This window comes from Liolophura sinensis, chromosome 7, assembly GCF_032854445.1.
Source record: "Liolophura sinensis isolate JHLJ2023 chromosome 7, CUHK_Ljap_v2, whole genome shotgun sequence".
Classification (NCBI taxonomy): domain Eukaryota; kingdom Metazoa; phylum Mollusca; class Polyplacophora; order Chitonida; family Chitonidae; genus Liolophura; species Liolophura sinensis.
In genome coordinates, this window is record NC_088301.1 from 28,848,471 (window position 1) to 28,860,957 (window position 12,487).

At 39.7% G+C, this 12,487-nt stretch overlaps 1 protein-coding gene across 1 annotated transcript in view; it reads right to left on the minus strand.

The window, feature by feature from the left end:
* Positions 1-482: 482 nt before the first annotated feature.
* Positions 483-12,487, minus strand: part of LOC135470813 (THO complex subunit 1-like) — a 24,279-nt gene continuing 12,274 nt past the window's right edge. The window contains exons 11-19 of the mRNA XM_064749855.1: positions 11,963-12,063; positions 10,367-10,484; positions 8,997-9,094; positions 8,371-8,502; positions 7,217-7,300; positions 4,586-4,733; positions 3,793-3,883; positions 2,688-2,869; positions 483-661 (exon numbers count right to left, since the gene is read on the minus strand). Of these exons, the coding sequence (XP_064605925.1) occupies positions 557-661; positions 2,688-2,869; positions 3,793-3,883; positions 4,586-4,733; positions 7,217-7,300; positions 8,371-8,502; positions 8,997-9,094; positions 10,367-10,484; positions 11,963-12,063 (1,059 nt within the window). The 3' untranslated portion in view covers positions 483-556. The remainder of the gene's footprint in view (positions 662-2,687; positions 2,870-3,792; positions 3,884-4,585; positions 4,734-7,216; positions 7,301-8,370; positions 8,503-8,996; positions 9,095-10,366; positions 10,485-11,962; positions 12,064-12,487) is intronic.

The window sequence follows — 12,487 nt, forward strand, 5'->3', positions numbered from 1 at the left end:
GTGGTAAACTGCATTAACACAACCAATGCATATGTGGAGCTGTGTTCTGTGGTGAAGAGTGATTGCGCCACAAACCGTATCAAACTTCGGCCGCCCCATCGATCTGTTTGCACAACACAATCATCAACATAACATTTACCACCACGACTACAGAGAGATAAACTTTAGCATGGATCATGCAGGTCTCCGAGCTCAATCTGCGGTAGTACGAATGAATCTGCACAAAATTTTATCAAAATGGAACAAGTTTGGATTAACAGATGGACAGAAGCGTGGGATAAAACAAAACTAAGGAGAAAGGATAATTGTTTTCTACATATATCTAAACTATAGCTGCCCAGTCACACAGAATGACAAACTCTGGCAAGAACCAGCAGGGCTGATACTCTTGTTCTATGGCAAAACAACATGAGTCCCAGATCTTATGTTTACAACATTTTATTTTATATCAATGTCCTAATTTCACAGAAAATGAGACTGGTGATGTGAATGAATCGTACAAAGAGATGAGGATGCATTCATTATATGTGCAGTATTTAATACCCATGACAAAGTCTCATTCTGTGATGTTTTTGAAGATTGTCTCCGCAATTTCTGCCAGCCCGATCTCTCTCAGGGCAATCTTCAGGGCCCCTGGTGTTGCTCTCTCACCTTCATTTTCCTGAAACAAATTATGAATTAAAGGCCAATTCAAACACACAGTTTTCAAGTTACGCTATTATGGCAACAGAGTGGCATACCAGTACCAAATCACGAATACAGCTACTAGCCTATCTTTTAACATGGCAGTGTTCAAGTTTAGATAGAACTAGAATATCATTAGCTCGCCTGTACAAAGCACAGGTTTAGCTTATATCACACCCAGAGCAGTGGTGTACAATAACAGGGGAAGTGCTGTTAAGGGAAATGTTAGGGGTCTAAAAAAAGTAATGCACATGCTGAGCTCAGGTTTTCTACACAAAGCAGAGCACAATAACACCAGGGGGGATGTTCCCTCAATGATGTGCTGAGAGAATATTAATTGCCGTAAATTACAAAATTCGTGAACTGGTTCATTGTGTACCGTATTAGAATCAATGTTAGGAACTTAGGGGTGGTAGGTTAAAAAGTGTTGCATACATGTATATAGAGCTGAGGTTTTCATATGACATGAGGGTGTAATGACATAGGGTGGAGTGAAGGGGTGGGGGGGGGGGTGCTAGATGTTCTACCGTTGATGCGCTGTGTGCATATTAATTACCGTAAATTAAACATAAGTGTATTGTGTATTAGAATCAACGTTAAGGTAATGGAATAGCTCATACAGTAAGTTGGAATGGCAAAACTGACAACCTGGCATGCTGATGTACAATGCATGCCATTCGTATCCAATCTCGAGGAACTGTTCAGGTAAGGGAAGAGTTCGTAAGTTATAACCTCAAACAAGCAATCGCGTATAAATCCAAGGTTACATACTGGATATTATGTGCGGCTTGGAGGGAAACCCACGACCATCCGCAGATTGCTGGTAGACCTTCCCACGTACAGCCGGAGAGGAAGCCAGCATGAGCTGGACTTGAACTCACAGCGACTGCATTGGTGACAGACTCCTGGGTCATTACGCTGCGCTAGCGCACTAACCAACTGAGCCACGGAGGCCCCCATATGCATGTAAAATCTCAGGATAATACATGTTGTGCTGAGATACCACACCTAACATTTTGTTTAACATTGATTCTACTACGGCATACAATGAGTCGTGAATTTTGTAATTTATGGTACCTAATATGAACACAGCGAACAACGGTGGAACATCCCTCTTGTGTTATTGTGCTCTACGTTGTAATGGATTTTTCTTTTACTCTGGCAAACTAGAACAACCAAATGCTGCTGCATGGCAGCCATCTCTAGAAAAACTCTAATGAATCTCTCTACATGAGCAAATTACTAGAAATCATGAAAGAAAAACTGAAATGAACATGGGAATCCCCTTTTGATCTTATGAACCCATCGATTACTCAACATCTTCCAGCAGCTATATGTGGGTTATATCCTCAGTGTAATCAAACTATTAAGAAGTAAGGCCCATACTGAATCTCAACTGGAAACTTGAATGATGTATTTATTCTAATATGAAACAACTCAAACTTTAGATGGTTTAAATGATAAAATAAGTTCAGTTATAGTTTCAGAGTTTTGAAGTTTTGCAAAAGTTCAGTTCAGTTCTGTAAATCCTATTGTGTTTTAGTGTGTAGCCTAAGATTCTCTATGATGTAATGAGAGTGTGTTCAGGATCCGATCAAAAACTGATGATCGTCACATGTACACTGAATCCAGCCTATTAATGATCCAACCATTCCACTGCATTTCCAAACTGGAGGTCTTCACAATCTAAATGATTAGACTGACAATTCCAAGATCATGGGCAAGGAACTAGTTCAGTAAAACCATCTGACCATCTGGAGTTTTACTTCCCATTGGGTGCAAGAGTTATGAATCTGCTTGCCCTTTACCGCCCCTTCAGGCCACCATCCAGCAGAATGAATGTCGCCCCTTTTATACCTTCGGAGCCAAAGACAGATTTGACTGTCTGACAGTTAAAGAATTTAAGCATGTCCATGGATCCTAATAGATGAATTTCATGCCTAAAATGTTGAGAACATGTTTTTGTGGGCAATGCTTTCCACTCATGCATTTATATTCCTTACCTGCCATTTTGTCAACATCTTTATAGCTTGTGCTGATACCTCTGTGGTTTCACTCTCAAAATACAAAATTTCGTCATCTAGGAAGTTTAACTCGGTGGCCAGCTTCTTCCAGTCTGAATCAATCTTGTCACTCACCAGCTGAATCTGTTGTGCACTCAGTTTTTCAACGACCTCTGCAGGACCTAGCACAACAAAATTATTCCACTCTTGATTCTGTAGTTGTGTCACCATGACATTACTTGCCAATGATGTAGTTTCTTACTTCTGAGAGTCAAACTTACTACATGTACTCATTTCCAGTCTGCAATTAATATATTCTGCAAAAATTATCTACTTCTTGGTGGCAGTTTGTAGAAGTTATTTTACAAACTTATCAACTTACTGCCATCTAGCTATTTGATCTGATCAATTTATATTCTATTTGATCTAGCTGATTTACTTATCCGTGTCTTTTTGAACAAATTACTTTATTTGTGTCTATTTTATCTGATTAACTTAATGGTGTCTATTTGAGCAAAATTAACTTACTGGTGTCTATTTGAGCAAAATTAACTTACTGGTGTCTATTTGAGCAAAATTAACTTACTTGTGTCTACTTGAGTAAAATAACTTGTCTCTGCATGTATTTGAGATGATTATTAATTTACTGGTGTTAGTCTGTTTGAGCTAACAACTTAACTTGTGTATGTCCATTTGAACGGATTAATGTATTTGAGTTAATAACATATTGGTGTCTATCCACTTCACCCGATCAAATGAAAATGACTTGTGTCAGTCAATTTGAACTGATAACTTACTGGTGTCTATCCACTTCACCCGATCAAATTAAAATTACCTTGTGTCAGTCAATTTGAGCTGATAACTTACTGGTGTCTATCCACTTCACCCGATCAAATTAAAATTACTTGTGTCAGTCAATTTGAGCTGATAACTTACTGGTGTCTATCCACTTCACCCGATCAAATTAAAATTACTTGTGTCAGTCAATTTAAGCTGATAACTTACTGGTGTCTATCCACTTCACCCGATCAAATGAAAATGACTTGTGTCAGTCTATTTGAACTGATAACTTACAAGTTGACCCCATCTGAGCTGATAAACTTACTAGTGTCTGTATGTTTCAGATTATCCACCTCATCTGGAGTATCCTTTAATTCTTCCTCATCTTCAATCTGGGTCTTCACTTCCTCGGCTGGCTGTTGAGCAAAAAGTTAGTTTTCCTTAAGGAAAAAATGTATAAGTTGCATGAAGCGAATATGTTACACAATCTACAAAGTTCAAAACTGCAGTTGTAATACAAGGATGTAGAAGGTTTCCTGTTTTTTCTTGTACATAATATATATGGTAATTGAAACTAATGTGGTATGTTGTTGTTGTTTAACGAACCACGTGTCCAGATACAAAAGTCTGGAATGTATACATATATGCATGTATGCTTGAGGTTTACATTGTACTTAACAATTTTTCAGTCACATGACAAAGACTCATCAGGTGAGTGTACATACAATGTGTGTTCTTATGGCAGGTTGAGTTCATGCCGCCAAAATGATACTGCTACTGAAGTATCATCTCGTTGAAAACACCAGATATGACACCTCACCCTATCACATTATATTGACACCAGGCCAGCTAGACATGTTTTCTTGCTCTAACCTCTCAGTGCCGAGCATAAAGCGAGGTAGCGACAAGTATCATCTTTACAGTCTTTGGTATGACCTGACCTAGGTTTTATCGCAGGTCTCCCGACTTTGAGGCAGACGCCCTAGCCATTGAAGCTTCATCGGTTTTAAGTTTTCAGTGCGAGTTAAGTACTAATCATTTCCCAGCTGTGGTGGAGTTAAGTATTTCCCTAAACCCTGTATTATGTACATGTAGCTGCACAGTTCTGTGGCCCTTACTGGCATCTCCTTGGCCAGTTTAGTAACCATCAGTTCCAAGTATGCAGGCAAGGCCATGGCCGGCTGGTTGGTGTGTGTGAAAAAATGGGGACTTCTCCTGGCCAGCAGACGCAGAGCTCTCCACTGGAAGTTTATGTTGTTTACAAGTCTGTCAAAAAAAAAAAAACAAATAAATATCTTGAAATTTAAAGTTGACACATGTAAATACCGTCAACCTTTTCAACCACTAACACACTTTTTTCAGTGGAATTTATGTATACCATTATTATGAAAATAACACTAAAAATGACTTGTTTTTGTCATCAAAGTTGCAAGCTTCATAAAACTATGCAAATTATTTTTCTACACCCCATAGTTCTGTCAGAATGTTTCAAAATATTGGTTGCAGGGGCAGTTGAACAAAAAAGAGTACAGTAAATGATGCAAAACTTCACCCCAAAAAGTGAATGTTTAGAGGCTAATAAATGTCATAAAGTATTACTTTTGGAGCTGAAACGTACACAATTTCACCATCCTTTCACTATAAATCTTTTCACACTTTTCTCAGATGAACAGAACTGTCAAAATACGTTAAAATGTGCAACATTTACGTCAAAATTTTTCTTAATTAACCTTGATTAATTAATTTGTTATAAACATTAAACCCACATACTAAGTCATATTAGATCAACCGTTTTTCATGAAATATTCCATATACAAAAAGTCACGGAAAGCACATGGCATGAACGGGAAGGCAATACACCATATTCCATGTATAGTTTAGCCAATTATTCTGCTAAGTGTATCCCATGATTCCTTCTGCCCGGTTGTGAATCTTCGTAACTGAACACAGCTGAGGGGCAGTTGGGTCAGAGAAGTGTATTCACGGAATTGTGCATATATACATGACAAACCCAATAAACACGCTCAAACTTCACTGAGCAATGAAATGTTAGTTCTAGTACCATCTCTACAAACATGTGTCTACTACCAGAATGCATGTTTCATGTATGGTCTGTGAGAGTAAGTCATGCCAAAACACACACATTGAAACTGTGGACCGGTCTAAAGCAAACAAATACCCGAAAGCTAATTTACAAATATAAATACAACATTTCCCTGCTCGGACTTGACACGATTATGTTCTGCTTTACAGGTCTGCTCTTGCAAGAGTAAAAAATTTCCACCCAGTTTGTTTTCATCAGAACTCATGATAAATATTACCAGTGTATGGAAATTTGGGGGATTTGGAGGTATCAAACTACAACTGACTGAGTATTCAGAATCATTCGACTGAGTGGCAGAATCATTTAAACATTATTCATACCTAATTACATAACAAGGTACATCATTTCAATGCCTGGGACACAATCCCTAACTTTACATAAATGGACATAAAACACGGCAACTGTCCAATTATGTAAAGTTGGGTCTTCTGTTGCAGACACTGAAGTTATGTACCTTGTTATGTAATTAGGTATAAATAGCAATCCGACAATCCTGCCACCCATGGGAGTTTACCCCATGTGGTGAGTGCTAGCAGCCAGATCCTCACTTGGGATTGCATGTGGTGAGTGCCAGCAGCCAGATCCTCACTTGGGATTACATGTGGTGAGGGCAAGCAGCCAGATCCTCACTTGGGATTACATGTGGTGAGGGCCAGCAGCCAGATCCTCACTTGGGATTACATGTGGTGAGGGCCAGCAGCCAGACCGTCACTTGGGATTGCATGTGGTGAGGGCCAGCAGCCGGATCCTCACTTGGGATTACATGTGGTGAGGGCCAGCAGCCAGAACCTCACTTGGGATTACATGTGGTGAGGGCCAGCAGCCAGATCCTCACTTGGGATTACATGTGGTGAGGGCCAGCAGCCAGACCCTCACTTGGGATTATATGTGGTGAGGGCCAGCAGCCAGACCCTCACTTCGGATTACATGTGGTGAGGGCCAGCAGCCAGACCCTCACTTGGGATTATATGTGGTGAGGGCCAGCAGCCAGACCCTCACTTCGGATTACATGTGGTGAGGGCCAGCAGCCAGATCCTCACTTGAGATTACATGTGGTGAGGGCAAGCAGCCAGATCCTCACTTGGGATTGCATGTGGTGAGGGCCAGCAGCCAGACCCTCACTTGGGATTACATGTGGTGAGGGCCAGCAGCCAGATCCTCACTTGGGATTACATATGGTGCAGGCCAGCAGACAGATCCTCACTTGGGATTACATGTGATGAGGGCCAGCAGCCAGACCCTCATTTGGGATTACATGTGGTGAGGGCCAGCAGCCAGACCTTCACTTGGGATTACTGCACAGCTGGGGTTGATCACTCTATCCTGTCATCTCTACCAGCAACTCTAATCAGCTAAACTTTATGGCTAGAAATTTTCGGCTAAACTATACAAGAAATACGGTAATTACCGCATTTTACCTAAAGCTTGGTTTATACAAACATACTTTCACAAGAATACAAAGGTCTTAAGCTGACACTTTAAACTTACTCAAACTTCACAAAAAACTCTTACGTGGCCCTATAAAGGTGGATGAATCAGACAGAAACAAGCAAATTACGACACCTGAAAAATTTAGGTGAGATACTGTAATGCTGCATCCACATTTTGTAACGGATAATGTGTGAAGAAAAAGTTCTCAACTAACTTGTATTCATCTTCAATCATGTTTTCAGGATCAGCTTGTTCAATTGGTTCAGCGAAAAATTCTTCAACACTCGGTAAGAACACCCTGTCAACAAATACACATTTAAGTATCATTAAAGTCTACATTCACATTCAGGTAGGTTGTGTCAAAAACCTTAAAATGAGATTGTTGTCCACATCATTGCCAGGTTTATATTCCAGATGTACAATGACTCTTGAGTCGCTCATAAATGTGGTCACCACCTGTCCAACTCATGCTGGCTTCCTCTCCGGCCGTACGTGGTAAGGTCGTCCAGCAACCTGCGCTTGGTCGTGGGCTTCCCCCAGCTCTGTCCTTCCACCATAATACTGGCTGCCATCGTAAAAGTGAAATATTCTTGAGCAAGGTGTAAAGCACCCATCAAAAATAAATAAAACAATGAAAACATTCCAAATTAAACTTCTTGTAAATAAATAAAATTATAAATATATGAAGATTTAAATACAAAAATATATAAATAAATGAATATATTGCACATAAAACTGTCCGTACAAGTAGGTCGTATCAAAGACATATTCTAATCCAATGGAATCTACTGTCCTGAATAAGGGAGAAAACAACTAAACTGTAAATATCACATTAACCATCATAAAACTGACCTAACCAATGCAAAAGCACACTGAAACTTGATACATTACGCGCTTATCTGATTGGTGTTTTAGATCAGATTCAAGACTAGTTTGCATTTAATAACAGACAGGTTATTGTTGTCCTTTTTCACCTCACCAGGTTAGGCTAATACTGCTGACGGTCGGTTTAGCAAGCATTGACCTGGTGGGATATTATTTGTTTCATCTTCAAAACCCAGTAATGCAAAAGAGTGTATATGATACAAATCACCAGTACAACAATATGATAAAGATGCCAAATTGTAGAAGATTAAAGCTTTTGTGGACTCCTTAATAAAACTTGAGCAGGAAACTCCAATGGGTACACGAAGTTATTGTACACATTCTTGTGTTGGAGACAACTAGTGCCAAAATAAAAGCCCACATACACAGCCAATGGATTTTTTTTTTTGTGGATGTGTGTGGTTACCTGTTGTATGGTAAACTCTCCACTGTGGGTCAGATAATTGGTCAATTATTAGTGACCTCCTGGTAGGAAATGCTAACCTTTTGTCTGATTTACATGCTGCCATATTACCAGGACTCAGATTCCAAAGTCTTGTCAACTCAGCATTCCCCATCTTGATGATTTTTCCTCCAGTAGCTTGAAGATCATCTCCAACACTCTTCCGACTTAGTCTGTAAATGGTACACAACATCTTGTATCACCCCAAGCCTGAACGACAATGAGACAGCAATTATATGGGCACAAACAGATTCTAAACTTTTTGGAGCCAAAATTTTATACAAATAATATATAAATGATTAAAATAACAATTTCTGAAACTTAGACTCAATAGGTTTGTTTGCTTTATTCTCCACAGGAATATGATAATATATGCCTCAAGTATTGAAGATTTACATTGATCAAGAATTTAAAAGAGCACTTTCATTTGACAAAAAGGTCCATTTCAACAGATGCCCCTTTTCTCGTAGAATCATGAAGCAGTTTGAGTATACAGACAAATTAGAACAAAGATTAAGGTTAGCATGATGCAGAGTTTGGCAATATTCATGTATATTACAGTGTGAGTTTTGATGTGTTTTCATACAGCCTTCTGTCCCCCACCCTGGGTGCATTGTCCACATTATTGGCAAATCCCACACATTTTTTAATTTTGTTGTCTTCTTACTTCTGTTTGGTCTGACTACTATCACCTTTACTCCTCTCAAAACTTGGACACCCTTCATTCTTCCAGCTGTTCCAATTCTCTTCCCGTTTCAGTATATGCTGCAAAAAAAACCAAAACAACCAGCAATGAAATTACAGCGTGAAAATGGGAAATATCCTGTAGTAGGCTCAAGATCAGTGAAATTTTGGCTGGGACTGTAATGTTACACAAGTAGTGGTCCTACTGGCCTAGAATTGATCAACATTCACTTAAGTTACCAGCGACCTTACCTATACAGTGTATGTCACCTAAAAATATGGCTTCCAAAGGATGCTTTAAACTTTTGGTTCCGTCGGTTAACTTAACTGAAGGTCATCTCAAAGGACACTAGTGCTGTTGTCCCCGAGACAAAGTAAATTTTTCCCTTCTACTTTGTTTCATACAGGGAAGGCTATAAAATAAATGAGGATAAAAGTAATTCTTAACACACTGGATCAAACTTCAGCCAAGGCCAACAATATGGCTTTCAACACTGGTTTCCTACAGATATGGCGTTTGTGAAGTCCCACCATTATTGGATTTTATTATTTATTTGATTGGTGTTTCACGTCATATTCAAGAATATTTCACTTATACAATGACGGCCAGCATTACAGTGGGAAGAAACAGGGCAGAGCCTGAGAAAAACCCACGACCATCTGCAGGTTGATGCCAGACCTTCCCACATACAGCCAGAGGGGAATTAACCACCATGAGTTAGACATGGAGAGAGGTTCCTGGGTCATTGTGCTGCACTGGTACATTTACCACCTCTGCCATGAGGGAGGTCCCGATAAGTCCCAATATTAGGCTTCATTAACATGAATTTATCAAAAAATCAAAATTTCATCCTGCGCTAAAAAGTGGGTGAGCGTTTCGTGGACTTCTAGGATATCAGCTTGGCACGGATGCAGGGGAAAGGAAGTTCTTCATCTGATTTTCAATTCGGTGGAGGTGAGACTTTTACTGAGCAGAAATAATACTTTTTAGCAGTTTTACAACACCAGTCCCTTAGGATTATACATCCACCAGTCCCTAGATTTATTTATTCAATTATCTGATTGGTGTTTTACACTGTACTCAAGAATATTTCAATTATACGACGGCATTATGGTGGGAGGAAACAGAGCAGAGCCTAGGGGAAACCCACGACCATTCGCAGATTGCTGATAGACCTTCCCACATACGGCTGGAGAGGGAGCCAGCATGAGTTGGACTAGAGGCTGCATTGGTGAGAGACTCCTGGGTCATTACGCTGCGCTAGCATGCTAACCGACTGAGCCACGGAGGCCCCACCAGTCCCTAAGAGCTTGATATCTGAGTAACCTGCATGGCAATTAAGAGATGTCTACCTTGATGGCTTGCACAAACTTGTCACCATCAGGAGGTGTCTCCTTTATTAGTCTGTACACCTTCTCCTGTGTGCTGTCCACCCACTGATTCTGTTCTTCTGTCAGCACAAAGCTAGAACTGCAGGACAAATCAGAACATTGTAGGGATGAGAAAAACTACTGGGCAGACTTCACAAACCTGAGAAGAAGTGACGAGAAAGTGAGAACCAGATGTAAAATAGGTGAGAACCAGATGCAGGAAGGTGAAAACCAGATGCAAAAAGATAAGAACCAGATTCAAAAAGGTAAGAACTAGATGCAGGAAGGTAAGAACCTGATGCAGGAAGGTGAAAACGTGATGTAGGAAGGTGAGAACCTGATGCAGGTGGGAACCAAATGCAACAAAAAGATGAGAACCATACATAGCAAAAAAGTGAGAACCAGATTCAATATCCAGATGTAAAGGTGAGACATCATATTTAGGAATTTTTCATTTTATACACGGGTGGCCAGTATATGGGCGCAGGAAACTTGAGCACCTGGGGTAAACCCACAAGCTTCAGCACATTACTGCTGAGGTTTCTCACGTGTGACTAGACACGAAAACGATGCTGGTGGAAGACAAGTAGTCTTTACTGAGCATTAGGCTACCAAGACAGGTATTCTTTATATCACAGCTGATGAGATCACAGGGTCTATCAGCTCATGTTGTTGAGGCTTGTCCAGAACAACTTAATGCTATGACTGGCTGTGTTTTTCTTTCAGCACTACAGCATTTAGGAATTCAATTATATTGCATTTATTCCCTTGATCAGGAGCCCGTATCACAAAAGTCTAAGGGTTAGGCATAGATGGCTAACTCAGTTAGTCATGATTAGCAATTTTGTCTAGACCATTTCACTGAGAAATGTTTGGTTATCAACTAAAGCTTTTTTGTCTTAGATTTTGAAAATTAGCCAGTAATCCTTGGTCACATCCAAAGGTGACTAGGATGAAACAAATACAGATTTGAAACTGAGTTGAGTCCAGTTTGAAAGGAACAAATTAGCTTGTATCAGCAAATAATGGGATTTTTAAAGCTCACAAACCACTGAAATTTATCTGTCCTTGTTGTTTAGATTTTACCATCTGTTGAGAGTTATCCCCCTTTGTTTGCAAACTTTGTCAACAATAAAAATGAAGAAGGAATTACATTTTTGTGTTTTTCATACATAGTACCAGTAATTTAATTTATTTATATTTTGAAGCCAATTTAATAATTATCATCATGGACCCTACCAATCAGATTGCTGTAGAGCAGCCACATACAAGACCATGGGAAGCCTTTAGACAGTTTTACATTTGTGAAACGGACTAGTCCATTTTTTTTTCATAGCCTGCTTACTGTAGTCAGCTAAATGACCCTCAGCTTGTGAAATGGGCCCCACTGTCTCATGAAACGATAATTTTTACTTTAGCACAGTTTATCTCACAAATTTCAAAAACACTGTTTTAACAAAGGATCGTATTGAATTGAAACCAGCCATGTAATTGGTTCAGACTTATATATATGAATCCTCTTTGATCAAGGCATTGTAACTACAGTTTCGATTTCTCCTATAATAAACATTGAAATACCTTTTGAATCTAACAGGTAAGTGGAGATACTGGAAAAGTATCAGGAACTGCACCAGGACGTATCGGCGAAAATTACTGTCACTAAGCTGCAGGTCAAACAACTGAAACAAAACACGAATAGAGTCAGCATTGTATGGAATGGTGAACCCTAATGTGGCTCATGTCTAAATCTTCTGTGACAGGGTGATTTCTACAGAAACAGACCTTAAATTTACATTTATTTGCTTATTTGATTGGTGTTTCACGTCATAATCCAGAACATTTCACTTATACGACAACAGCAAGCATTAAGCCAGCGGGAAATCAGGCAGAGCCCAGGGAAAACCCACGACCATCCCCAGGTTGCTGCCAGACCTTACAATGTACGGCCAGACAGGAAGCCAGCATGGGAACTCACAGCATTCCTGGGTCATAGCACTGCGCTGGCGTGCCAACCATCTCAACCAAGAAGGTCCCCATTTATATGCTCACATATCATATATATTTATCTTGAATATACAAATATATCTTAATTTCTTAAGTAAC